This window comes from Fukomys damarensis, unplaced genomic scaffold (genome assembly GCF_012274545.1).
Source record: "Fukomys damarensis isolate Sample0158 unplaced genomic scaffold, DMR_v1.0_HiC HiC_scaffold_28, whole genome shotgun sequence".
Lineage (NCBI taxonomy): Eukaryota > Metazoa > Chordata > Mammalia > Rodentia > Bathyergidae > Fukomys > Fukomys damarensis.
The window spans coordinates 11233889-11261881 of NW_022900940.1; the positions used below are offsets into that span (position 1 = coordinate 11233889).

The 27993-nt window shown below is 35.3% G+C and overlaps 1 protein-coding gene and 1 long non-coding RNA gene across 5 annotated transcripts in view; one reads left to right on the forward strand and one right to left on the reverse strand.

Moving 5' to 3' along the window:
* The window catches only part of LOC104866129 (contactin-4), a 536780-nt gene that overhangs the window by 37205 nt on the left and 471582 nt on the right, over positions 1-27993 (forward strand). For 3 of the 4 annotated variants that reach the window (XM_033756987.1, XM_033756986.1, XM_033756985.1), the window contains 2 exons: positions 13797-13938; positions 27333-27440. In XM_033756987.1, the coding sequence (XP_033612878.1) occupies positions 13884-13938; positions 27333-27440 (163 nt within the window). In that variant the 5' untranslated portion in view covers positions 13797-13883. The remainder of the gene's footprint in view (positions 1-13796; positions 13939-27332; positions 27441-27993) is intronic. The other variant, XM_019208307.2, reaches the window with a different exon arrangement.
* Positions 22673-27993, reverse strand: part of LOC104866128 — a 24176-nt gene continuing 18855 nt past the window's right edge. The window contains exon 4 of the long non-coding RNA XR_781344.1: positions 22673-22896. This is a non-coding gene — a long non-coding RNA (uncharacterized LOC104866128). The remainder of the gene's footprint in view (positions 22897-27993) is intronic.

Below are 27993 nucleotides of genomic sequence, written 5' to 3' on the forward strand. Positions count from 1 at the left end.
ACTGGTAATAAATGAGAAATTTAAGAGAAATCTGTGTATTATAATTTTAACACTCAAGTACAGAATTTTGACTTATTTTTTTCTGCATTAAGATAAGCAGATTCTTTGCATATTTAATTTGATTATCCAGTGTCTAATTTTAAGTCACAATGAAGTAATAAAATTGATAATAATGATTACATCTTGCAAAGCCAGACATTTTTTGTGTCACATAATTTCTCTTGTAATCACCTTTTCAATGGCAAATTTGAGATCCTTAAACTCTGAACAGAAAGTGTGCTGTAAATCATAAATATAACATCTATAGTAATACGACGTATACACATTTCTTTCAGGGAGAATATCACGTTGTAAAAATAAAAAGATACAACTTCAAGCTAGGAAATTACTAATCATGCACTTTATTTTGAAATACTTATAAACTCAGAAAAGATTTGCATGAAATTGTACACAGTTTTCATGTGCCCTTCACTCTTGTACTTATAATGTTAATATTATACATGACTCAAATAATCAAAACCAAGTAATTTGCATTGGTACAATACTGTTAACTAAACAAAATATTCTTCTTAAACTTGACCAATTTTTCCACTAATGTGCAATTTCTTTTCCAGGATTCCATCCAGAATCTTATGGGTTATACATTTCTCCTTACTCTTTCCCAGTCTGTGAGTTTCTGAGGTTTTCCTTGAGTTTTGCTACCTTGGTATTTTGGAAAATTCCTGGCCAACAATGTAGTAGAATATTACCCAGTTGTCTGAAGTTTTCTCATGATCATATACATTCTTGGCAAGAAACCACAGAAGGCATCGTGTTGCTCCCTGGGTACTGGATGGAAGGGTACTGGAGAACAACACATCTCACGACCGGTGAAGCTGACCTTGACCACTTGATTACGACGGGTGAAACTTCCACAAGTTATTGTCCCGTCCCCACATTCACTTTAAACAAAACATGTTTATTTATTCTTAATTACAAGTCATATCTAATTACTATACTCTTTATAGCCTTGGTTTCCATGCTAAAAATTATTATACGGAACCTTAGCCTTCAGCTCAACAAATGTGGTAAGAATTAATACACTGCTCTTTGGTGATCCTTCGATAAGTCACTTTTTAACTGGAAATGATATCTCTTTGGCATTTTAAATGAGAATATAAATAGAATGGTTAAAAGTAGATTGGCAGCATGTGCTCATTTCATATCGAGAACTACAGGGACATCTGTTGTTATGTGTGTGACAGTTTAGGCCTGAAATCTGGGTCTTTCGGAACCAACTAGTGTTTGTCCAATTTGGTGTAGGTCTGATTGATTAAAGAAAGAATACATATATTAGTTGCTACCTGTTTTGGCTATTACACTAATTAGATGGATAACCACCCATTGATGATGGCAGTCATAAATAAATTTGTAAAACCTGTCACCTACAAAAATGCTGTTTTTGTAAGTGGAAAAAACACCTTGACATGCTAATAACTTTGGATCCAGATACTGTGATTTGCTCTAATTGGTTTGAGTCTGATGATGAAATATCCCCAGCAATGTAGAGAAGAAAAGTTGTGTCAAGGGGTTTACTGGCTTTACTGCTTTAGTTTTCTTTTACAGTATCAGTGCTATCTGCCCTGATGCTATATTCAAAGAGGGAATTGGAGCTTTACAGATTTAGAGGTGAGCAAGACAAGGTACATTAAAGAAATAAATAGCTATTGTACCACCCCAAGCCTACTTTCCTCTTTGACAAGTGGGAAAAGAAATCTTATACCTTCCTTCCAAAGTTACTGTGAGCATTTGATAATCTGTATAAAGTGCTTTTGCATAGTAACTAACACTTCCTAGGTACTTAAGAACAAAAGCTTAATATTTTTATCACTTTGTCATTTTTCATGTTTGAGATTCAGATTTGTGTGTAAAAGATAAGAAAATGGAGAGAAGGGCTTGCCTAAATCATATTAATTTGCAGGAAAATCCTTTCCTTGCCAGATATCAATTCAGTAGAATTTAACAAATGATAGAGAGATATTCTAACATCTGCATGTATTCATAGGTTAAAGAGCAGTGATACTAAGGGTGTTTCACAGGAAATTAACCTCTTCCTCAAGAAAACAGAATCATAGGCAAAAATGACTGGAATACAAGCTTAATGAGGGCAGGGTTTCTCAAATTCACTATCATGTCCTTATTACAGTGCCTGCCATATTTTGGATGTTCTGCAGATATTTTAAACAAATGTTATAACATTTAGTCCTATAAATAATTGCAGAAAATATGGCATACACGAGTTTGATTTTTACTATTACATGAGATGGTAAGCTGCAAATACAGGTCCCATATTATAGCATAGACAAAGAGTAGGGTAGTTTCATCCTCCCAGATTTCACTTACTACAAGAATATGATTTCTTCATTTGCCTAAGAGGGACAAAAATGATGTTAAGATCATGTTGCTTTTTCAAATATGGTCGTAAGCCCTTTTTCATGAACTATTTCATGTGTTTACATAAACTCCCAGAATAGGTGGCAGCATTTCCATTTTATAGATGAAAAAATCAGGATTAGAAATAACTTTTCTAAAATAATACATAGAATAGATATAAAAATGAAGATTTGAACTTAGGTCTGACTCCAAAGACCTTATTTATTCTTCTCTTATACTAATGCTCTTGTACACTGTTCAGCTCCCTTAAAGTAGTACAGTATTTGGTTCCCCAACAGAATAAAATAATCTCCATGAAGCAGACCTTGTCTTCTTCATTGCTGTACCATACTACATGTCAGTTAATATAGATCAGTTCATAATCTACAAATAAAGTAAATAGAGTATAGAAATTTTTATTTTGCTCCTTTATTGGGGTAGACTATAATAATTTATGTTTTTCTGTTGGAAATCTCTTTTTGCTCCTTCTGATTAAGTAGATACAGGTTCTCTGTTAGGCTACCAAGTGTTTGATTTGGCTGTCCGAGCAGTTGGCAAGCTGTGCATAATGATGAATATACTAGTAAGCTTTACTTTCCCACCAAGTACATCCGATAAAAAGCCCTGAGAGCCACACAATTCTTGCTTCTTTAAATCTGACACCTAATATGTTAGGTATTAGAGGGTTTTGTGCTTACCTTTAGCTCTTCTTTAGTTTAGGTGATTAAAAAATGCCTGTTGCTGTCAGTATGTGCAACATGCTTCATTAACAGTGATTTATTTGGAAGTTTAGCAGAATTGGCACTCTGCAGCACACCAGTGGGCAGAAGGAAAACAAACGTGAGGTGGTTGTTAAGAAATCTTTCTTTCCTTCTCTGGAAGTAAGAGCTTTAACAGAGTTTGCAAAGTTTACTTCCTAATTCCCAGAGAGCACAGCTAACATTGTAGTTTCTGGTCAGCACCATCGATCCCGAGGCCCTGCATTTCCTCTAGTCTAATACTCTGGAGGGAATCCAAGGATTTCCCTACAGGCACAGTGTGCTCCCTGAAACTGTTGTCTCTCAATGCCAGATGCTTCTATGGCTGCCCATTTGTCTCCCAACAAGTTTGCCTAATCAAAGCCATGCTCAGCTTTTTCTAGAAGAATCCAATAAAAATATCTCTTTTTTTCCTCATTGAGTTTATTGGTACATTTTAGGTATATAGTACAGCACATTCATTATTGAGATCTTGTACCTTTACATGACAGGTCTTGGTTCTCAGTTTTTCCCCTTGTCCCTGCCCTCCCTTCACTCCTTCTCCCCCTTTACAAACACTTCATTTCCATTTTTTCATTTTCTTCTATTTTTTTCTTTTCCCTTATTACCTTTCCCCCTACCCTTTCCACTTTCCCTACACCTTTAGCCCCTTTCTTCCTATTTCACATTGTCAATTATATCATTAGGATCTTATGTACTATTATAGTTTATTCACACCAGAGAAACTATTTGGTATTTACACATGTGTGACTTATTTATTTCACTTAGGAGTATATCCTCAATATGTATCCCTTTTCCTATGAATGAATCTAATTTGTCATTCTTTATGGCTGAGTAATGTTCCATTTAATAGAAAAATCACATCTTCTTTATCCAGTTTCCAACTGATGGGCAAATGGGCTGTTTCCAAGTTTTAGCTATTTACAAACTGTGCTGCTATAAACATAGGTGTGCATATATCATTGTAATATGATTCAGTTCTTTTGGAAAGATACCCAGCAGAGGGATGGCTGGGTCAAATGGAATCTCTAGTCCCAGCTCTTTGAGGTATCTCCATATTGATTTCCATAGTGGTTGGACCAATCTGCACTCCCACCAACAATGAAGAAGGGTTCCTTTCTCCCCACAACCATGCCAACATTTGTTATTGGTTGATTTCTTCATAGCAGCCATTCTTTGTGGGGTGAGGTGGAATCTCAGTGTTGTTTTCATCTGCATCTCTGGAATGACCAGTGATGTGGAACATTTTTTCATATATTTACTTGCTGTTTTTATATAACAATTCCCAATTTGAAACTATACTACAAAGCCACTGTGATAAAAACAGCATGGTACTGGCAAAGAAACAGACCTGAGGATCAGTGGAACAGATTGGAAGACACAAAAGCAAATCCAGATGTGCTTAGCTATGTCATCTTTGACAAAGGAGCTGACCATCCTCTGTGGAGGAAAGATAGCCTCTTTAATGGTGTTGGAAAAACTGGATCTCAACCTGCCAAACATTAAAACTGTACCGTTATCTTTCACCATGCTCTAAACTAAAATTGAAGTGGATTAAAGATCTAAATATTAAAGCAGAAACACTAAATTTGCTGGAAGACAAGTTAGGCAGAACTCTTGAAGACATTGGCATAGGAAAAGATTTTATGAACAAATCCTCAGTAGCACAGGAACTAGCAGAAAGAATCAACAACTGGGATCTCATCTTATTAAAAAGCTTCTGCAGAAGTAACCATCAATAGAACTAAGAGACAACCTACAATGTGGGGAAAAAATTTTTACCAGCTGCTCCTCAGACAAAGGACTATTATCTAGAATGTATAAAGAATGCAAAACAACCAGCCCCCCAAATTCAAAAATGGGCATCTGAAATGGACAGCCAGTTAAAAATCTTTATTTCTGTTCTTTTCAACTGAATTATATCTTCACTATCACTTCACAAAAGAGGGAAAACATGAGTAACTGAAGTTGAACGACTTGCCCAATGTCACTAGCTAAATGGTAAAGCTGAGATTTAAACCCAGCTCTGTGATTGGAATGCAGTGATTTCAACCACCAAAGGGAAGCAAAGGAATTTTTATTTCACTTACAATTGGTATTGATTTTGTCATATCTTCTTGAAATGCTATATTGAGAAGATTTGGCGGCTGCACTTGGGCTAGGCAGGAAAGAGTGCCATAATCAATTAGCTCTTCTTTCTGCAGATCAAGGAAAGAGGGGAGGTGGCATGTGTTTTCCTGTTTAGTGCTGTGATATGTCTTGTTTTTGTTCTTATTATAACAGGTGTGAAATAGTGTGCAAATCATCCTATAAAGGAAGGATGAATTATCTCAGAAGCCATCAAAATATGAGATATAATATCAAAATTATATACTACAATTACCTGTTGTTCTAATAATAAACTTACATGTAACTAGCTGGAAGAGTGCTTAAATGCTTAAGTGCACACACTCTGAAGTCAAACTTTAGGGTTCATTTTAAGGATGAATTCAATATTATGTTTTATGCTGATAGTGATTACTATATGAGTGTTTACATTTTTAAATCTCATCAAACAGCACATAAAAGGGTACCTATCAGTACATAAAATATAACTCGATAAAACTGAAGAGAAAAGATTTAGAGTTAAAATCCTCCCTCCATTACTTATGAGCCTAATTTGGTGAGATTCACTTAAACTATAAAATAAAAATAATATTATTGTCTACCTTAAAGTCTTACTTTAACCATTTTATGAATTAAAACAATACGGTGATGACTATGACAAAGTGCTCTATAAGTGGTACATATTATTTGTCATTTCTTCAGTAATTTTGTATAATTTTCTATCATTACATTACCTTCAACATTATTTAAAAGTTTAATTACATGTCCTTTTATGCATCCTATTTATTACCTGCATTGAAAAGCTTTGCTCTCCATACTTGAAATCATACCTTGAAACACATAACTTTTCTCTTCCAAGTAAATGGTGTTAGAAGCCTTGAATCATGTATATTTTGCAACTTATATGTTAAAGCATTTATCTACATGTTAGGCATAAATAAAACTTACTAAAACTTACAGATTACAAGGTAACTGTAAACATATTGAAATCATTAGATATGATAGAACATTTATGATTAAATTGAGATATATATTAATAAACAAACAAATAAAATTAACTCCTAGTAATAAATACTGTAAAAAGACCTCAGAAAAACAGGCAGTATATTCTGGGGCTGAACTAGAAAACTATTAAAATTATATGATAGAGCTCAATTTTGGCAATAGTAGAAAAAGGTATATGTGCATCTGTCATTGGGTGTGGTTATATGAAAAGTTAGTTATTGTCATAAAAGAAAGTAATGTAGAAAAGAATCAATAAATAGTAGCATATGCATTTTTTTAAAAAGTGTCAATACTGAGACACCAGAAAACAACTTTTACTCCCCGGGATGCACTTTCCTTATAAGAGTGAGAATAAGCAAGATTTGTTCTTGTATTACTTTAATACAAGTAAAAAATAAATGAAAATTTAAAAGATAGTATGATGAGTGATTACTTAGTAGAAGCTATGGATAGTAGATACATATTTGTGCCTTGAGATTACATTTTCTGTAACAGCTCACAGAAAGTATTTAAAAGCAATGTGTTTGAAACAACTTGAAAAGATGGAAAATGGACGTAATCTAAGAGATTGCTAGACGCTTCAAACATTTTAGGTGATGACAAGGACATGGTGGTCATTCTTCATTTAACTAATGAAATGTCTTTTGAGTGTGCAACTCTCCTCTCATACTGCTCAAAGTTTTAGGAAACCTAGGAAATGATCTAGCCCAGATCTCCCATTTTAATTATGAGGAAACTTGGACAGCAAGTAAATAACAGTACTTAACCTAGATCACAAATATTCCAAATTTAATTCCTGTGATCTTTCAAAATACCACATAGTGATTACTTCAGTTTTTAAATATGAACTTCTCAGTAGCAAAGTTCAATATTAAAAAGTTAGAATACAGTTTTATGAGGTTGAAGTGTATTGAGAAATTATTAGTAGGAATATACTTTAAAAAACTTTTAATAAGTTTATTTTTCAAAATAAGCCTTTATAGCTCTTGAGCCTCACTGTGTAAAAGAGATCCAAAGACTTGAAATAATAAAATAATGCTTAGCTAGCTTTTAGTTTAGAAATTTTCTATCTACTGTAATTATTATATTTCTAATTACAGTCATCACAAGTGACAGATACTTTTTTGACTAGTGCACCTTTACAACTGGGGTGAGAGGATTAACCACTTCAGTTGATCCTCCATCATTCAGTAGGGTACTTTCTAATGTAGTCTTGGAGAAGCACAGTAAATCAGTCATTGGTAGATGAGTAGAGTATAGGAAAGGTATTTCATCTTATGCACATCTACCTCTTGGTTAATAGGTGTGGGTTCTCAAAGATATTACCTAAGCCCTTTATATGCTTTCTTATTTTGTATTCTTCACTTGCTTGGCATAAACAATGCAAAGAGACATCAAGCAATCCTCATTTTCTTTCTATTCTTGGCACTTTATGCATTCCAATCTCCATTGAAATATGGTATCACAAACAGGAACCAAAGTATTTATTTTGTTTTTAGGTAGAATACAAAGGGAATACAAGAATGAATACCTAGTAAACTTATTTAATTGACTGATGTGATCTTAATTTTCAGGTCCAAGAAGTTATAGCCCAGCTTCGCATGGAAATACAGTTCAGAATATTTGTATCCTTCCTTTGACCTATAAGATAACTTACATAGTCAGTAATATTTTCTACCCAGCTGAGTTTATAGTGTCTTTGTGGACAGAGACCTTGACCCATGACTATTTTTATTCTTCCTATTACTCTTTGAATAATGGGTACTTGATAAATATCTGTTGATTGATTGAACATTAAGATTTGACTGTGTGCCATTTTGTTTTGAAATGATTGGCACATCGCTTGCTGAGGAAGCCTGTTTTCTCTCTTGCTTTCAGTTCTGTTCACTGCTTCTCTACCATTGTGATTGACTGCACCTCTCATTAGCTAATTGTAGAGTTAGAAAACACTCAACTATACAACTGGGAACTGTGGATGATCCTTTTTAAAATTCCTACTTTAAGAATGGAAGTGCTCTAAATAATAATTAGCAAGAAAACAAATGTTCATGTTGTTCTTATACTTGGGGGAGAAGAACTTATTCACGGGCATGCTGCTACATGAAGAATTCTGAATTAACAGTAGCAAAATAAAACCTCTGACAAAGTCTCAGCTCTAAAACCTGTGTTTTACTTCATGTTGTAAATATTACATAGGTTCTGTACTTTACTGACATCGAGTTTTACTTCTGCAGAGAAGGATGACGTGAAAAGCAGAGTTAGAAGAGTCAGTATCAGAATATTGTTATAATTTAACAGACATATTATGTTTAGAAAATAGTTTATTGCTTTTAGCAAAAAGTTTAGTACTTGAAGTGTGAAGACATGGATTTTGAATATAGGCTTCATTGATTTCTAGGTGCTTGACCTTAGACAAGTTCTACAGATTCTAATATTCTGATTCCCAAGCTAATTTTTATAGAGGATATGGATGCCTCACCCCCCAGGATGATTACAGAGGTTTAAATGAGAGGTGAATGTAAACACACAGAGTACTTCCACAAAAGATATTAGGTAACTTTATCTTTTCACTTACTCACTATTGACTGACTACTGTGGCTATTGATGTGCCTCTTAAGTTTCAGTGAAGAAAACAAAGATCTCTGCCTTCGTAAAGTCAAAAATTTATTTTTCTGGGCATGGGATGGGACTAAATTTGAGTCTGAGTCTAAACTATAATAATAATCATTCATTTAAAAGATGTTTCAGTTGACCATCACTCATGAGGGATGGGAGTTATGGCACGACTCCCAACCTCGAAGCAAGCAACCATGTTCACTGATTCAGAGCCAAATCATTTGTGCCATAACCAAAAAGAGAATTTAGTGTGCTTAATTTGAAATCCAGTGTTTCCCACTTAGTCCTGCTACAATAAGAACTTGAAAATTATGCTGAATATTGGAAATCTTCTTAGTAATTAAAGACATAATTAACTTGTTGACCAGAAGAGAAAAGCAAAGAGGGAAAATAGATATTCTGTTTCTGGGGTTGCACATGAAGCACATCTCCATACAAGGAAATAAAATCTCTTCAGTATTTTTTCCCTACTGAAAGTCATTTCTGCTTTTCTCTTACCCTTCAGAATCAAATCTGAAATCTTTGGTACTCAGTCAAGGTTGATTGGAAAAAAAGATTTTAACTTACCTACTGCCTTGTCCCCCTGTTCCCTGACTCCCACCCATAGGCTGTGCTGTAATCCCTTTAAAAAGGGAAGCTACTAAATGCCAGCCTTGTGCCAGCACCCATACTCAGAGCCTTCAGCACATTGTCAGTAATACATACAGCAAGTATGGTGGGTATGTACTAGTGTGGTCTTTTTACAGATGAACTGCACAGCTGGAACATGCTAAGTTCATCATAAGAGTGTAAGTCTGATTTTGCTAGCTATGCTTTTCATGGTTCTGCATTGCTATAACTTGAACACTGTAAATTCACAGTTCATGCCTGTTTGTTTTCCTTGAGGCTGTCTTAGAATCTCCCTTCTACTTCTCCTTCAAGACTCAGTTCAGTCAATTCCTTTAGAAGAGGGCTCTCTTGAAACCCTTATCTTACCTTGTCCCCCAGCTCAGTTATACAATATTCCATTGCTTACTTAGCACCCTGTACTTAATAGACTTATTACATATTTTACAATGAATTTTAATAACTGGTTTATTTTCCTCTTTTACCAAGTAAACTGTGAGCTCACTATGGACAAGTTCTATGTTTCTCTTACCCCTGCACACCCAATACCTAGCACTGTCCCTGCTGTATGATAAACACCCTTTCTGTTGAGCTGAACTGGTATGCAGTTAGCAGGAGAAGCAGCAAATTTTTAAGCAAAGTACCAAAACAAATTACATATATTATCAGGCTCTTCATATATATTCCTGTAAATAAGATTTTTTTTTTCACAAAAAGTAGAAGGGAGCGAACCTAGAGCCTTCACATTGACCTATATCCCAAGGCTTGCTTGCTTATTTATTTATTTACTTATTTATCTATTGAGACAGGGTCTTGCTAAATCACTATAAAGTACTCAGGCTGGACTTGAACTTGTGATCTTTCTGCCTCAGCCTCCCAGAGTCCTGGGATTACAGGCATGTGCCAACGTACACAGCTGGAAACCAGAACTTTTACAAGAAAAACTTAAGTCCTCCTTTCGTTTTCAGTCCCTTATGCTGAAGTCTTCACTATTAGTATTGGTGCCGTGTGAATAACTGTAGTTTTGTTCTGTGAAGAATATGGAAAAAAATTATATAATTCTCAGTTATACATCTCCTTCCACTTCAGACAAAAGCAGCCAAGTCAGAGAAAGCAACCAAGTTCTGTTTCATTCTGTAGCTTCCTCTGCACGATTTATGAGTCTCTGTCTTGGACAAGATCTCAGAATTAGTGCTGAGTATACTACCTTTGCTGCAGCCACCTTTCAATAAACCAGAGAGGGCTCCAAGCTGCAGGGGAGATCTATTGCCACCATAACTCTTGGTGCATCCTCTATGTATTTTTTTTTTCTGGCTCTGGCAGGAAAACTGAAAATATGAAACTTTCTATTCTGCACCACAGTTCCACATGAGACTCATGAATCTTCAGCTTCCTTCAGAAAACATGGTATTTCTGTTACTCTTGCCCACTAGACAAATTACTGTCAATGACCCCATTATTTCTCATTAGTGAGGGTGAACCTTAAGTACCTGAATGTAAATAAATGTCCGTGGTGCCCTTGTATTTCTCCATCCTTGAAAATCTACAGCTCTTCGAAGAATCTGCCCTGTAAATAGTATCGTATCTTGATTTAAATCTTTATTGTGTAATTGGATACATTTCCTAAGCTAATTTTAATTGCTTTGAGAAACTGCTTAACATGGTAAATCAATCCTGCGATCCGAGATGACATTTCCCTCACAAAATTAATTATTAATACCCTGATCATTTGCTAAAGACATTAATAGTTTTCATTGATCAGCACATCCTGTTTATCTAAAATGGCCTAATCACCATGCATGTCAGAAGACTATCAGAACATATCCAATTAGAGATGCCGCCTGCTTTCAGCCACATCAGCAGATCATAGGTTAAGGGTCCTTTTTGTCTTCACAACATATTAAGTCAAGCTCCGTCAGAAGCTGAGCTACATAGGGCACAAAAGAAAGGGAGCTCTCAAATGATGCCACTTCACTTTCTGTTGGCTTCCTGGTAAACATAAAGGATTTTCAGTGACCATGCAGTATAAATTAACTCTAACAACTCTTAATTAACTAGCATGTGTTGGTAAGTATTCTTGTGAAAGCTTGTGTTTTCTGACAGTATTTTTCTCATAAGTGATAGTGCAGTGAGAAAGCCCAGGTTATTATCAATTTAAACGGTTGGTTCTTCTTCAGTGTACATGTATATCTAAAATCATGTTGCACATCCTACCTATATATAATTCTTGTCAATCTAAAAACTAATGTGAATTATTTTTTTGTGATATCTCATCAGTATTGAGACTATAATAATAAAATCTGGAAATATATGATGCTGGGTGGTTTTCAGAGAGACTTAATTTACTTATCCAGGATAATTTGCTTGAAGCTTCCCTAAGAGGACAGGCAGAGTAGGGTGTCATGCCTAGGACCACCCAACTAGTTCCTGCCAAGCTAGAAAAGAAACATGTCTCGAGACTCACGAGTTTATTTGTATATTTGATGAACTGATAAATAGGCTCATCTTTCAAACTCCAATGAGAGCTCATCTCCTTAATGAAGATTCTGAAGCCAGACAGTTTCTTCCTTCTGTGATCATGGTGTATAACATAGCAGTTATTTGACCTTATTGTCACTGTCCACAGTGTAGCATAAGATTGTAGGAGATAGAGGTGGCTTCTTACTCCTCTGGTTGCTCCACGTGTGTGTCCATGTATGGCTGGCTGCAGACTCGCAGGGATAAGAATGGGTTAATGAGAGGAAGCACAATGAGAGCTCTGTTTTGCTGTGGTCATATTACAACCCGTAGGACCAGGTGACATCTTGCCTTTATTTCAGACCAAAAAATTATTTAAATTGATCACTAAGGTTTAAAACTTTGGATATTTTCAAAATTGAATACTATTTTCAGCTTTTCTTTGAAAATATATAGGTCCTGCAACATGATATATGGCCCATGTTTGCTCCTGCTCCTTGAGTTAAGGAACATCTGCTATCTTCAAGCCAGGACATGCTTGTATGTTCCAGAATGTCAGCTTCTGCCCACCTGCCTCACTCATTTGATTATGTGCTCTCTGCCTTTTGGTACATGCAACAAACTACTTCTCTTTACCACAGAATTCTTTTGTGTTAAAATTCCTGGCTAAAGAAAGAAGTTCTCCTCTTATACTGTAGATCTTTCTCCATTTGAACCTAGAATAAAGCTCCTCATTGCTGGTAGAATTTCAGTAAGAACTGGAACTGTATATCTCTATTGCATTTTCTGTTACCCAATTTTTCTTTGTTGTAACAAAATACTGGAGGCAAGCTACTTATGAAGAAAAATGTTTATTTATTTTACAGTTTGGGAGGCTGAGAGTCAAGAGCATTGCATGGGCTCTGAACAGGGCCTCATGGTAAATGAAGGCAGTGGATGTGAAAGTAAAAATTCGTATTAAACAGGAGCCAAAGAACAATTCAGAGCTGGCCCATTTTCTGTAACAACTTGCTTTTGTAAGAACTCATGGGTTCAGTGGCAGCTGCCTTAATCCCTTCAAAGGGCAGCCCTTTCAATGGCATCATCACTTTCCAATAGGCTCTACTTCTTAAAGATTCTACCACCTCCCACTCCAACATCCTGGGTACCAAGCTACCAGATCATGAAATTCGGAAGACATGTTAAAGTCATATTCCAAACTGTAACACAGTTAAAGAGTAAAATGTGCAACATGGGAAAAAGTTAGTTTGAAATGATGTAGTAGTCACCAATTTCCCACACATTTTTCTATTCTAGAAGCTGAGGATTTCACCTTGAGCTCCATCAAAGCTAAACCTACCTATTGATCGTGTTTTGTGGCAGTGACTCTGAATTTGGTGTTTTAGATTTATTATGAGTTGGATCATTAAAAATAACAAGGATTGGGTAGGGGATTTAGCTCATTGGTGCCATGCCTGCCTTGCAAGCACAAAGTCCTAAATTCAATCTTTGGTACTGGATAAATAAATAAATAACAAATAAAATAACAAGGACTGGGGACTACGGAATAGGGAAGAACTGTAAAAACCAGTCAATTCCCCAGCTTTCAGGTTGGTTCATGCCTGATCAGAACCAGTTCTTAGCTTCACTCAATAGCCACAGGGGTACAACAGCTCTGATACCTGCCCAAGAATTATTTGCTTCATAGTCATCATTTAACGAGCTTCTTTCTTTTCCTTCAATAATACTTTTTCATAAGTGAATTTTATTTATTTATATTTAAATGAAGACAAATTTGCAGAGACCACAAGGAAAAGTATTCCCAAATTTCATTTTAATGTCTCTTCTTTCCCACAGATTAAAGGTTGTACAAAACTTAAAAGAAGCAACAATTCTACTCACTTGTTATTGGACTTGAAACTCTTTTGACCTCGGAAACTGAAGATGAGGTTGCCATGGGAACTGCTGGTACTGCAATCATTCATGTTGTGCCTTGCAGGTAGAGTGTCATTTCAAAACTTTTTGATTTAAAAAATACCACTGTATTTCACACTAATTCAAAAGTGGGCCTTCATTTTAGATGGCAACAATAAAATCATAAGAGTGCAGGTTACTATAACTTGCATTTGCTGACATTGTTGAATACACCTTCCTGATGGTCTTTCAGGGGCTCTTTTCATGGTGTTGTATCCAGAGATAGACATTGATGTCTCACCTGTCTGTCTGGTCCTTTGAGTCATTTGAGCCATCATTTAGTTTGAAAGTTGTTATTTTTGCTCATACCAGTGCCCAATTGCACAGAGATATTGGGCAATAAAACCAATAATACAGACTGGAGTTTTGCCTGCATTGATGTCTGTAGATAGTAGTTTATCTGGATTGCTCTTTCAATGTCTTTGTTGCTATTGCTCCATCTTTTTATTCTCTCTCTCTCTCTCTCTCTCTCTCTCTCTCTCTCTCTCTCTCCTTTCATTTCAGTGCATCTATAGTTTAGTAGGAGCCAGAAAGCAACAAGGCAGGTGATTTTTGACATATACTCATGGGCAATTACTAGAAAGGGGCTTTAACATTTTCAAGCATGCTGTTTACTGTTTTTTCGCTTTTCTGGATGATGTGAGCCTAGCAGTTGACATGCATAATTCAGATGTTAATATATTATAAGTCCACCTTGCACTGGGAATAAGTTTACAGGTTGAGATCGTATGCATTTTTCAGAATCTTTATAAATTCATTCTAATAGACCTATTTTGTTATTCAGTGTCAAGTCTAAGGAACACCTCAATGTATTTACCCTTTTACAATAAAAAAGAAAAATGACTTTTGGGTCCCTATTACTTTGATTTATGCATTCATTTAAATATCACTGAATAGGCTGGGGATTTAGCTCAGTGGTTCCAGTGCCTGCCTTGCAAGCACAAGTACCCGAGTTCGATCCCCAGTACCAAAAAAAAAATTAGATCTTAAATATCACTGAGTATCTTGCCATGAGGCAGCATGTGCTAGGACCTGAGAATATATTCCTGAGCAAGGTAGATACAGCTCCTGCTCTATAGGACCTCGTTAGATTCGTTTTAGGGCTATTTATATTATTGATGACTATTTGCAACTACTTTAAAATCAAAGAGAGAAATGGTAAGCACTTGGCAAACAATCTAATTTTACTTTGCTATGACCCGGAGGTAGTATTTACTATTTATATTTATTCTAAGTATTCATAATATTTTAATAAAACATGAAGACATTAAGAAACTTACGCAACATCACATAACCTTTAGTTAGGAGAGAGAAACCAAATTCAAGTTGATTGTACTCTTGGCCATCATATTCATTCTTTAAGCCATTCTGTCAATTTGACCTTAGTCATTGTTGCAAATGGATTACTGAAATCTTGGTTTCATTATTCCAGTTTTTCTAAACGCAAGCCATCATTTAGTATGAATCTTTTAATAGACTGCAAATTCCAAACTTCCTGCTGCAGTGAAATATACAACATTCTCTTCTGTCATTGTGAACATTTTAACATATTTTTAGAGATATTGTTTATCTCTCTTCTCTATTCAGAACCCACGTCTCCCCACTCCATCAGTATATCCTAGGCTGTAAACATCTGTTGCTTTTCGGTGGCATCTGACACTCCATCCCCCAAAATTCAGCTGAAACCCTCTGACTTCTCATAATGGTTCTAGTTTAAATTGTACAGAGTGAGTCAATGTCTTAGCATTTGGCTACAACAGTGTGCTTATTTACTCTAATGTGCTTGAGTAGATATCAGGAAACTAAAGGGTTGAAAATCAAGGATACTATTAATCTCTTCAGTTATGGTTTGACCAAATTAAAATTCTCACATAAGAATATGTACCTGTATCCTTTTTATTCACTTAGTTACTTGTCAGGAATCAGTATTGAATGCTTTTGCAAGCCTTTTTTGTGAACTGTTTTACATGGCATTAATATTCTCATACCATATGCCTCTTCAGTGTAGGTAAATATAAGCTTTGATTAATGTTTTTATTTTCTTGCTATTTGTCTTGATTTCATTAATGTACATAGTACTTGACATGCTTAATATTGAACAGATTTCTTTAACTGCTCATTCTTTTCCTGTGTACATCATCTATAATTTTTCTATACTTCCTTGGTGAGTTTGGCAAGGAAAATATTTAGGATTAGTAAGTTTAACATAATTGGCAATCTCAAATATGCCTTTTCCTGATTATTTTCCTCAAAGAGGATAGAAGATCCGCATATATAAATAGGCTAATCTTTGAAGGAATATTTCTTAGAAGATCTAATAATTATTTGAGAGTATTGATTCATAATTTTCGGTGCAGTGCAAATGTTATTCTCTTTTACCAAATATTAGACTCAGTGTAGCATGATAATTTATAAATTAACAATAGTGGTGGCAAAAGTCTATAAAGTCAGTCACTAAAAAATTGACTTTATTGATATCTTCTTTATATATTTTAAACCCATAATAACAATATCTTACTACTAAAGAAGGTGCAAAGAAGCTAGCAAATGCATGTTCTTAAAAGAGTAAAAGTATACTATACAACAGAAAATGTCATTTAACTGTGGGAAGCTGGATGTCCCTGCTTATACTAAGATACCAACCAGCAACCAGCTCTAATTCTGTGTGGCAGGTTCTCCATTGTTTTAAGGTATCCATGCATCCTGTCTTTTTCAAAGCCACCATAATATTAATGAATACAATTCAAGGCATTTTAAAATTCAAAAATATCTACAAAGCAAACCAAATGGATCTGCATGCAAGGTCAATGCAGTCCCTGATTTATCACTTAAATATTCATTGTAAACATTTTTCTTATGATATTAAAAATGATGCCATGGACATTAATACTTTAGGTCCTTTGCACTAACTTTCTTTTTCTTAAGGATGCTTTTGTCATAATTATCTACATGATTTGCCCTCTAACCTTCAAGACTGTGCTCAAATTTCATCTAATTAATGAAGCTTTTCCTGATCACAGTAAATAAATTAAAATAACAATATTCCCCTTCACCAATATCTACCCCTTCTCTGCTTAAATTTTCTTCAGAATTTTTATCAATATCTGAATAATCTTGTTATATACAATATCTTATCTCAATAAATCATAATCTCCATTTGGGCAGGTATTTCTGTCATTTTAGTTCACTGCTCTAACATCTGGAAAATGCCCGACACATAGCTCCAGCCGTAAATATGTAACTAATGAACGAATGCTTCCTTTTACCCAATCATGTTGGAGTTATTTTCATGCTAACTCAGTGAAAAAGATACCCAAGTGTAATCCACACAAGTTTTTAAAATTAGATTTAAATATCTAATATACTAAAATTGGTTGTGTAGAACTCTGTATCAGATGCTCTCGGTGCAACACTCCCTCAACCATTTCAGATTTCAACTACAGGTGTGGTAGAACTTCTATTTCTATACATTTTTTTCCTACCTTGTGTTTCTCTGCAATCACTAGTATGAGAAACCATGAGATATAAACCCTCTTCTTGGGGGAACTCCTAAGCTAAATGGAGTATGAGAATCAGTAGATAATTGACTGAGCCTCTTGTCGTTTGGGGAGTCAAATTTTAAGCACAGCTTTTGTAGGTTTCTGTTTTATTTTTTTTATTTTTTTTATTTTCTTTTGCAGGGGGATTGAACTCAGGACCTTGCACCTGTGAGGCAGGCTGTAGAAGCACTGAGATAAATCCCAGGCCCTGGCTCAGCTTTTGTAGCTCTTTAAAGATCCTTAGCAGGATTGAATCTAAGTGTCCATGTTGTTGTTGTTGTTATTTGTATTCCTTCTGCCTGGGATTCCTTCCCAGATAAACTAACTGCTCCACAGTTCCTTCTCAAGCTCTGCCTTGGGAGAATCCAAACAAAGAACATAACACATCAATAAATTTCAGACAGACACCTGGTATGGGTCATGTTAGCAGTTAGGAAGAAACTGGACAAGAAACACATCTTTGGCAATGATTGTGGAAAAGTGACTGTATAACAAGCTACATGAAAATGTCTGTATATACATTACCAGTATATAGTGATATCTCCAAGTATTACGTAGGACCTATGTCTAGATAGTTTTTTCTCTTTTTACTATTTAGTAGCTTTATTATTTACCAGATGTTGGATAAGCCATTTTGCCTCTCTAGGATTCACTTTACACCTCTACAATGAGTGGGTAGAACAGATGGTCTCCAAGGTCCCTTTTAACTCTAGAAATGTACAATTCTATCTATACACATGGTTTGAAAGGCAGATATGTATGCGGATAGGGTTAGAGCTAAATCTGGAATTGTATTCAACTAGTATAAAATTTCACATAGGTCATATGCGTTACCATGCGTTACTGATTCTGTTCACATTGGCAGAATTTGGAAGGAAGAACAAAGTGCCTGGCCCATATGTTCATGTGCAGCACGAGGCATGAGGACATTTAAAAACCCTCTGTGAATGACTGAGAAAATGTATGCCTGGTACATTCTCAGTTGAACTTGGTTTCAGTGAGACTAAATTTATTCCCAACTCTGTGGTTCAGTTTACCAACTTCAGCAATTATCTCTTTTTGAGAAAGTGCTTCTGCTCCAAATGCAAACATTTTGTTGATTTGCTCACAAAAATCTATGCTGTTGTTACAGCTGCATCTGAGAGTAAGCAGTGGAGAAAAGGTCCTGTATAATTCATGGGAGATATATTCTGAGATTGGTGAGTGTTTTCAAAAAGTGAAGCAAGGAGGAGCCCTGGGTTGAATAGTCAATCACAGGGGATGCTGTTTGAATATATGATAGTGAGAAATGCAAACCAAAGTCCAATACCTGCTCTCAGAACACACGGGGAGGTGCTCTAGGATCAGAAAGCCTTTATTACTAAAACAAAAGTAGGATATCTATAGGTTTGGCTTTTCTAGATTCTAAGAGGACAAGTACACAATAGGAGTTCCCAAAGTTTGTTGACATTGGTAATAGAAACTGTTGTGCACAGTTTTTCTACACAATCAAAATATTTCATCAAAGCTCAGGACTGGCAAGTATCCTCCCTTCTTCATCATGCCCATGTCTCCGCACCATGAGTCTCCGCAGAATGAGAGAGCTCACAAAAGTTAGTTCTAAATCTTGGCCACACAGCACAGACAGGTATGATATTTCTGTCTCCAAGACTTTCATGTTTTCTCAGAATAAACAGAAAAACAGATGACATGCAAATAATATAGACATTATACCTAGTGCTGCCTCTGTTCTTGTAAAAGTAACATATTTAATGAAGATCAAAAGAGAGTTGAGGGAAATGTCTGTTTTCATTTAATTACTGCAAAGCATAGTCCTACAACAAGCTTCTACATTATTGTTTCTCTTTCAACAACTAGCTTCCTCGTGCATTTACAGTCACATTGACTGAAGTCAAAGTAAGAATTTCATATTTCCTCTATGCTCTCTCATAACTATGGGCATGAAATGAAGCCCAATTGGTAAATTTAACCAAGAGAAGAGCTAATAAGTAAATTGAAAAAGAGTGATAAAAATTCTGGAAAAGAATGAAGTAAGTATTCCCAGAAAATAATAAATAGCAAATGTAAAAGTACTTTTCAATATTAATTTTTGTATTTAAACATTCTCACAGTGGGAAAATATTAATCAGTAGTAAAGATGTTGAGGTAAATAGAGAAACTGGCAGAGATTTTATATCCCTGCAGGCATGGACATACAGTAGCTGGAATACAAACAGAAAGTTATTAGATGTGTTCAATTTAAACCTCCTAAAGCAAAATCATTAATGGCTTCATTAGTTATGCTCAGCCAAGTTGGATGTCTTAACTATAAATAGCAGAAGGGATTACTGATAGAGTCTAGGACATATCATACATAGACTAAAATGATAGAACATCAATGAATGGAACAAATTAGGAAGAGGAGGGAAAAACGATATGTGAGAACTAAACATTATATGGTTTTAATATCAGCTCATGGAGAATTCTTGTTGAAATGCTGGATCAGTGATGCTGCCTTGAAGCTTGAGGATGACAGGAATACAAGAGTAGTCATAGCATCATGCCAAAACACGAGCAAAGCTGACAGTTAAGACCATGGGCTCTGCAATTACATAGGTACATCTGCTGGTTCTAAGCTGTGCATTACAGAAATGCCATCCCTCTCTGTTATGGGTTGCATTCATAGTCATGTACAAAATAGGAAACTAACTGTATTTACCTCCTTTAGGTATCTATGAGGATTGGTATCATTGTTATGGCCTTTGCACTTGATACTGTGTCTGACATGTGGCAGTTACCCATCATTTAACATATATTTGAAGACTTGAAAGTATTGATATCTAACAACGCAGTTTGCTTCTAAATTAAATCAGTTCCTATCATGGCATTGTTGTTGTTCTTACTGATGCTGCTGCTGCTGCTGCTGCTACATGTGGCAGTTACCCATCATTTAACATATATTTGAAGACTTGAAAGTATTGATATCTAACAATGCAGTTTGCTTCTAAATTAAATCAGTTCCTATCATGGCACTGTTGTTGTTCTTACTGATGCTGCTGCTGCTGCTGCTGCTGCTGATGATGATGATGATGATGATGATAATGCCGCTGCAGCCTAGGACATTTTTTTGACCACTAGTTTCAGCACCTTCTTCTGAGGTTGAAGGTTGTATAATAAATTTTATAATATCTATTGCTCTTTCCTGCCTTCTTGCAGTGTGACTTCCTCTATGCAATGAGGATATAGTTATAAGTACCTGTGGTAATAAATATTTAAACCTATTAAATGTGTGTGCTTGGATATGTGTGTATGTACATGTATGTAGAACACTCAGAAAATGTGTCTGTCTTCGTACATGGACCAACTATCATTCACTCTTAATGCCATCATCATTTTAGCACAGCAGTAGCAGCAGCAAACTAGTAGCTGCATACATTTTCATGCAGGTGACAGAGCATTTAGAGTCTGCCTCTTGGCAGCAAGGCATATAGGACCCATACAAGTTGGAGACACCCATCTGAAGGCCTGGTGAATGGTTTCTGTGATAGACATGAAGAGGATAGGAGATCCATCTACATAATGAAAATTTCATAGTGATAAAGATATATAAGTGATTTTTATATTTTAAAAAAAACATACAGGAGCACATAGAAGCCACTATGGTTGCTGTGATATAAGATACTGAAGCAGAGACTCCATTTTGTACCATATGCTTCCATTTCCCCTACTTCTAAACTCTCCTTAGTGATTTTAACCAAAATACTGCCTTTTGGAAGAACTGTGTTAGATGATGATGTGGTTCAACACTCCCCTAATATTGCTTTTAATTTGCTCAGCACGTATTTTCTGAACAGCTGTTTAAGAAGGTTATTAGGGTCTAGAAACAAGTTCAATAATAACAGTAACAAATCTACTAGGCATATATGTGCCAAATAGATTGCTACATTCTTGAGAGTATGATGTCATTTAACCCTACAGTATCCCTCTCATTTTATAGATGAGGAGTTGCATGTCCTGCCTAAGAAAATAGAGTCAGAGAAAGTCTAAGGCATCATTTGAACTTGGGTCTATCTAGCTCTGAAGCTTTTAACTGTTATGATATGTATTGAAATACAGTACCTGTACTCATGGAGCTTAACGTTTTGTAAAATACTATTAACCAGTAGTTCTCAAACAGTATCCAGTGAGCCAGAAGGTTTAATAGGTATCACATTTACTATAAGAAATGAAGATTCTTGGATGTTAACCAAGACCTATAGAATGAGAGTCTTTATAGATGTAGTTGTTTGGGTATTAACAAGCCATCCAGGGCATTCTGATGCTAAGGAGAGGTTGTGAACCACACTATATGCTCTTGAAAAACAAACAGGGAAAAAATTGTTGTAATTACAATTTTCTATTATGTCTGAGAGGTGCATAACCTGCTCAATATTATATAGCAGATATCAATGGCAAAATTGAAACTTGAGCTTTCTTTTTCAGAACCTAGTGGTTTTATATATATATCCTTTATATCTAAATCAGCCTGGTTCTCAAAGCACCTTATTGAAGAGTGGTTGATCTAGGTATGTTAGTGCCTGTGTACCACCAATAAGTGTGCTATTAACCTAGGCCCTCTATAAATTTTATAATGAAATAAATGTAGAAAAGGTTTTATTCCTTAATTTTAAAGGAAAGCAATAAACTACATTACAGAATACTTGGATAATAGAAAATAGAAGAAAATATCCGCTGACTCTACAACCAGGGTACAATTACTCTTTTTAGTAACTAATTTACATGTTATTAGGTATGAATTCTATACTTGGAGCAATAAAAGAAATAATTTTTCATATTTTGCAAAACCCCTTGTGGATTACTGGATTGCTCTGTGTCTTTTCAGAGTAATCAAGAATACTTTCCCTGAAGGAAGGTACCGTTATTGTGTTTTTTGAAACAATTGATTCTAAGGGAGCTGGCTCACCTCTTCAGATATGAGTTAAGACTCATTTCCAAAGTTCTTATTTCTAAAGCAATTTGGAAGATATCACAAAAAATAACCCTCTGAAGATTTTTTGTTTTTTTTGGTACCGGGAATCGAACTTGGGTCCTTGTGCTTTAGAGGCAGAGGTGGGGGCACCCAAGATTTTTAAATTGTGTAAAAAACAGGCACGTTACATCTATTGAGCACTTGAAATGTGCCTAGCACAAACTGAGTTCTTCAAATCTGGATTAGTATCTTAGGGCTACCATAACAAATTACCACACAGTGCATGCTTAAAACAACAGCAATTTATTGTCTCACAATTCTTGAGGCGAAAGTGTGAAATCACTTATCCACATGGCCGTATTTCGTCTGAGTCCCTAGATAGAATCCAGCTTTGCCATTTTGTAGCTTCTGGCTGTGGCAGTAATTCATGATACTTGTTGGCATGTAGACATATCCATTGCTCCAAGTCTTTTCCATTTTCATGTCACTTTCTTTTCTTTGTCCACAACCCGGCCCCAGGATGTTGAATATAAAATACTTCATTAGTAATTTTTATATGACTGGATGTTAAAATGGGTGCAATAGGCTACATAAAATAACATAAATTGCCTATTTTCTTTTTCTAATGTGCATACTAGAAATTTTAAAGATGCATGTGAGATTTTTCATTGTATTTATAGTGGACCGCACTGAGTTAGAAGATTAAAAAAAAAAAGCTGGCCTTGTAGTCTTCAATGTTAAACTGTAGCTGCAAAATAATTCCCTCCTTTTCTAGGCTTTACAGAAATAAGGGTAGCGCTCCAGCCTTCATTGGGAAGTGGATTAGGAGACAGATTGCAGCAGAAGAGTGACATATATATAAATCTGGTCAGGTGTTGACCCAAAATATGGGGTAAATGTATCCTTCATCACAGCCTCTGTAAGATGCCATCATAAGGAAAGAACGTCTGTCTTGAACCTAGACAAACACAGTGAAACAGTGAAGGAAGACCAGGGTGCCTTTTTGAAAGGCTTTTTCCAGAGAACTGGCAGACTACAATCACCAAAGCAGCATTTATTTATACACATTAGTTCATAGCAGTATTACTTGTAACAGCCAAAAATTGGAAATAACCCAGATGTCTATCAACTGATAAAATAATGAACAAAATTTGGTAGACTCACATGATAGAAGTACTGATACATATGACGTGAATAAATCTGGAAAGCATTAAGCTTTGTAAATGGATGCAGACATAGGGCCATACATTATGTTGTTCTATTTATTTGAATCCATAGGCCAATCCAAAGAAATGGAAAGTAGATTACTCTCTGCTCAGAGAAGGAACTGGGATAGAATAAGGAATGACTACATGGGTATATGGTTTCTTTTCAGTCTGATGAAAATATTTTGGAATTAGACAATGGCTATGTCTACCCGACATCATGGCTATAATAAATATGATTAAAGTATACATTTTAAAAGCTGAATTGTATGAAGTTTCTTGTATTTCTTTTATACAAAATTAATCTTCTGAAGAAACATCAATAGAAGAAATAAAGTATTATCTCCTAAGAGATACTGCTCTGTCAGGCTGTCAGGGTTACATGATGAACAGGATTACACAATTATGTACCTCCCCCAGCTCTCTTATTTTATAGATAGATGTACTGGTTTTTCAAAAGTCACACAGATAATGAATGGCATAATCAGAATACAGATTTCCCAGACTGCAGTCCCAGTCTCTCCCCGACTACTCTATTAGTGGGCTTCCTAGTTGCATGTTTTGTGGTTTGTGGTTCCTGTGTCTATGCCTCACCCTAAGGGCAGTGTGTGTGTGTGTGTGTGTGTGTGTGTGTCTGAGAAGTGAACCCAGGGCCTTCACTTCCCCCAGGCCCAAGCAGCTTCTTTAATAAAAGAAAAGGAAGAAACTGCAAACCTCCCTCCACAGTACAATCTCTGAAGTTACTTCTCCTCAGGTATGATACTAGATTCATCCCTGGGGGCAAGAAAGGGAGGACATCTGGAGGGAAAGAGGATTTGTGAGAGTGACTTTGAGAAGTCAGGACAAGCATTAAGTCAGCTTATTTTTGGTTTTGCCCTAGCTCGGCATGCTCAGAAGCAAGACGTCATCCCCTTCCATACTTGTCTGTACGAACCTCCTGGTAGCCAAAGTAAAAAATTCCAAACTGAGTATTATTAAACTTATATCTACCTGAGAAGTATGTTCCAGACCAGTTACTTTAAAATATATCAAATACACAAAGAGAAAGCACTTTCATGGAGAAATTTATCTAAAGAAATCATGTTGGCACATATATTAAACGATATGAATGGAACAAAATGTGTGTTGCTTCAGGTACTTAATGTAAAATGGAACAAAAACCGTGCCAAGTCCCTGGTTTCCCCTATATTGCTTTCACACAGATGACATCTATATGAACCCAGTGAGAAATGAATTCCTCTTGGAATGGAAACAAATATCAGACAACTCAGGATAAACCTGAGAACAGAAGAAACTCTTATGCTACTCTTTTTCAAAGGAGATTTGAAGAGCTTTCCAATAGTTGACATAACAACCCCAAAATGTGACTTCAGCTGTCAGGGATTCACATATTGTCAGAGTTGTGCTCTCACCCAGTCCTACTCTTTTTGAGAATATCAGAAAACTGAACAGCACAAGGGTGAATACATTTTCCCATGTTCACATGACTGACTACTTGCTGAGAAAGGATTTAGTATTAGGAATGTTTGAGTCACCTTTATCAAAATAATAATGTTTCCTGATTTGGACTTGCTGTGTCATAACATGTTGAAGCTCTGTTTACAAAGTGCTGGCAACTTTGGAAAAAGTCATCCCAATTTACTGTGTTGAGTTGGCATTGTACAGAAATGGACAGCCATATTGGTCTAGAAATGTTAATTTATTTTTATTTTTTTTCCATATGTATGGGATAACACATCGTACTAAATATGTAAGGTCATATCTACGTGGGTTTGATTACAGAAACTAATTAAGTATTCTCTAAATAATGAAAAAAAGAATAAGATAAGACTATAAGAGCAAGAAGCAATTTAAATATGTTTGGGGACCATTTTCATCTCCAGAATTAAGGATTATTTTAATGTTACATCATTGCCTTTTCTCTTTTACTTTCCTTTTTAGTTTTATTTTAGGATTCCCTATTTTTAATGTTCATACAGAGATTTCTTTAACTGAAATACCGAATAGTTTCTTTGGTGTGAAAAACTCTAATAGTACACAGGATCCTAATGAGATAATTAATAATGTGAAATAGGAAGTAAAAGGCTAAAGGTGTAGGGAAAGTGGGAAGGGTGGGGGAAAGGTAATAAGGGAAAGGAAAAAAATATGAGAAACTGAAAAAGTTGAAATAAAGTGTTTTTAAATGGGGAGGGGAGGAGGGGGTGAAAGGAGGGCAGGGACGAGGGGAAAAAATGAGAATCAAGACCTATTATGTAAAGGTACAGAATCCCAATGATGAATGTAACTGTATTGTATACCTAGATTGTACCAATAAACTCAATTAAAAAAATGCACATGAAACTTGTCAGTTAAGGATATGTTAGTCAGAAAGCTTTGATTGCCTCTGTCAACTTATTTTCAGATCTTGGTCTTAGGATATTTGGCTCTTAATGCCCTGTAGTCTTTTGATACAGTTAAAAAGTTAATGTTAGGAGAAATTATTTTTAGAAACTTAGATCTTTTGATCATTTTGAAAAATATCTACATTCATTTATCAATTTATTAATTTGTTTGATAACACTATACTCAGTATACTACATATTTATTTTTATGATATTTTAAGTCCTTTTCTGACTTTTGTGAGTACATGTTTACAGGACATAATGATTACATTCATAGCAGATTGGTACATGTACATAACACATTTTGATTCCCTCGTTTCCCCCCTCCCTCCACCCCTCCTGTTATTATTTTCAGCATCAGATTCATCTTAAAAGACATTATACAGTTAATTATTATATAGAGAGATTAGAAAACAGACTAATGGGCCAAAGAACATATAAAACACGTAAAACACTACAGTCTGTATAGTGATAGATGTTAGGCATACCAAAATATTTAAGATTAAGTCTGTGGATTTAAGGAGTTTATAATATTGTTAGTAGAAACAATTTGTTTCAAACTCACATGTTCTGTCAGATTTAAATGAGTTATCCAGAAGAATATACTGTTCCTGTAACTGACCTATAGAGAGATAATATTCACAGCAGTTGCCTTGAAACAACATATGGTGGGTAAGATTATACTCCTGGAACTGAGATGACTCTGTTTCAAACTGTACCTCTAAGTATTGTTGTTAGGTATGTGAGTTTCAGAAGTTGCATAATTCTCTAAGAAAGTAGATCTAGTTAGCATTGTGATGGACCTAGAATCAGAACTTTATTGTATCTGTTGGAATCATTTATTACTAAAAATAAAATTATTTTATGTAATATATATTTTGCATATTATATACCATATATTAAATATCATTACAATAAATACAATATAATTTATTATGTTTTAGTGTGTAATACAATTTATTATATGCATATATTAAGATGGAAGAATAAATGCACTATATTATTTTGTGAAAATTATTTTTGTTATTTCATTTATTTTAATTATATCATCATTAATACATTGAATGTATTCTATATTATGTAAAATATCATGCTTAAATGTAAGATAATATACATGCAAGTCATCACAATAAATGAATAATTATCATTCTTGTTACTGAGTTCCAACACAAGCAAAATAATTCTGTCTTTAGTGGATCCTGTAAAAGAGTGAAAAAAAAATGTGAGAGGGCCATAATAAGATGTGCTTTTGAGTCTTCTTAACATAAATGAAGCCAGGTAGAAAGGCCAAAGTGATTGTGCTTTTTCTTTTTTGGTACGGGATATTGAACTCGGGACCTGAGAAGGAGGCATTGGAACCGCTGAGCTAAATCCCCAGCCAGATTGTGCTTCATTTTGTTGTAATGTTGACCAAGACAGGAGCAGGTCCAGGTCACGACTTTCTTCAGTGTCAGGTAGGCATTTATACTTAAAGGAAAGAAGAAAAAAGGTGGATCGATGTCTATTTCTCGTACCTATTTATATTGTTTTCAAAACAGGGTGGTGAGTAGGTACTTAGCTTGCATGAGGCTCTTGTTTCAATACCCACCAAAAACCTAAATTCTCATTATACATCTGTATCTTGCTTTCTTCACAGTCACGCATACACATACCTGCATATGTACGTACAATGCATATCAATGTTTATAAATATTACTTTTTTCTGTATTTTTACCCAGTCTTTTGGGCAGTCTGCTGATATTTGCCTTACAGAATTTGAGAAATGAAGGAAAATACTATATCAACCTTGACATGAATAATTATTGTTTCACCTAATTTTTTACATTTCTTAATGAGACCAGGAGATGGACGGACAAAGGTCCTGAACCTGATAACCGAACAGTCAAGGCCTGGGTAAACTGAGATAAGATTCAGGAAATGGGCTGAGGATTTAGCTCAGTGGTTTGGTGGCCTGCCTTGCAAGCACAAAGACCGGAGTTCAATCCCCAGTACCAAAAAAAAAAAAAA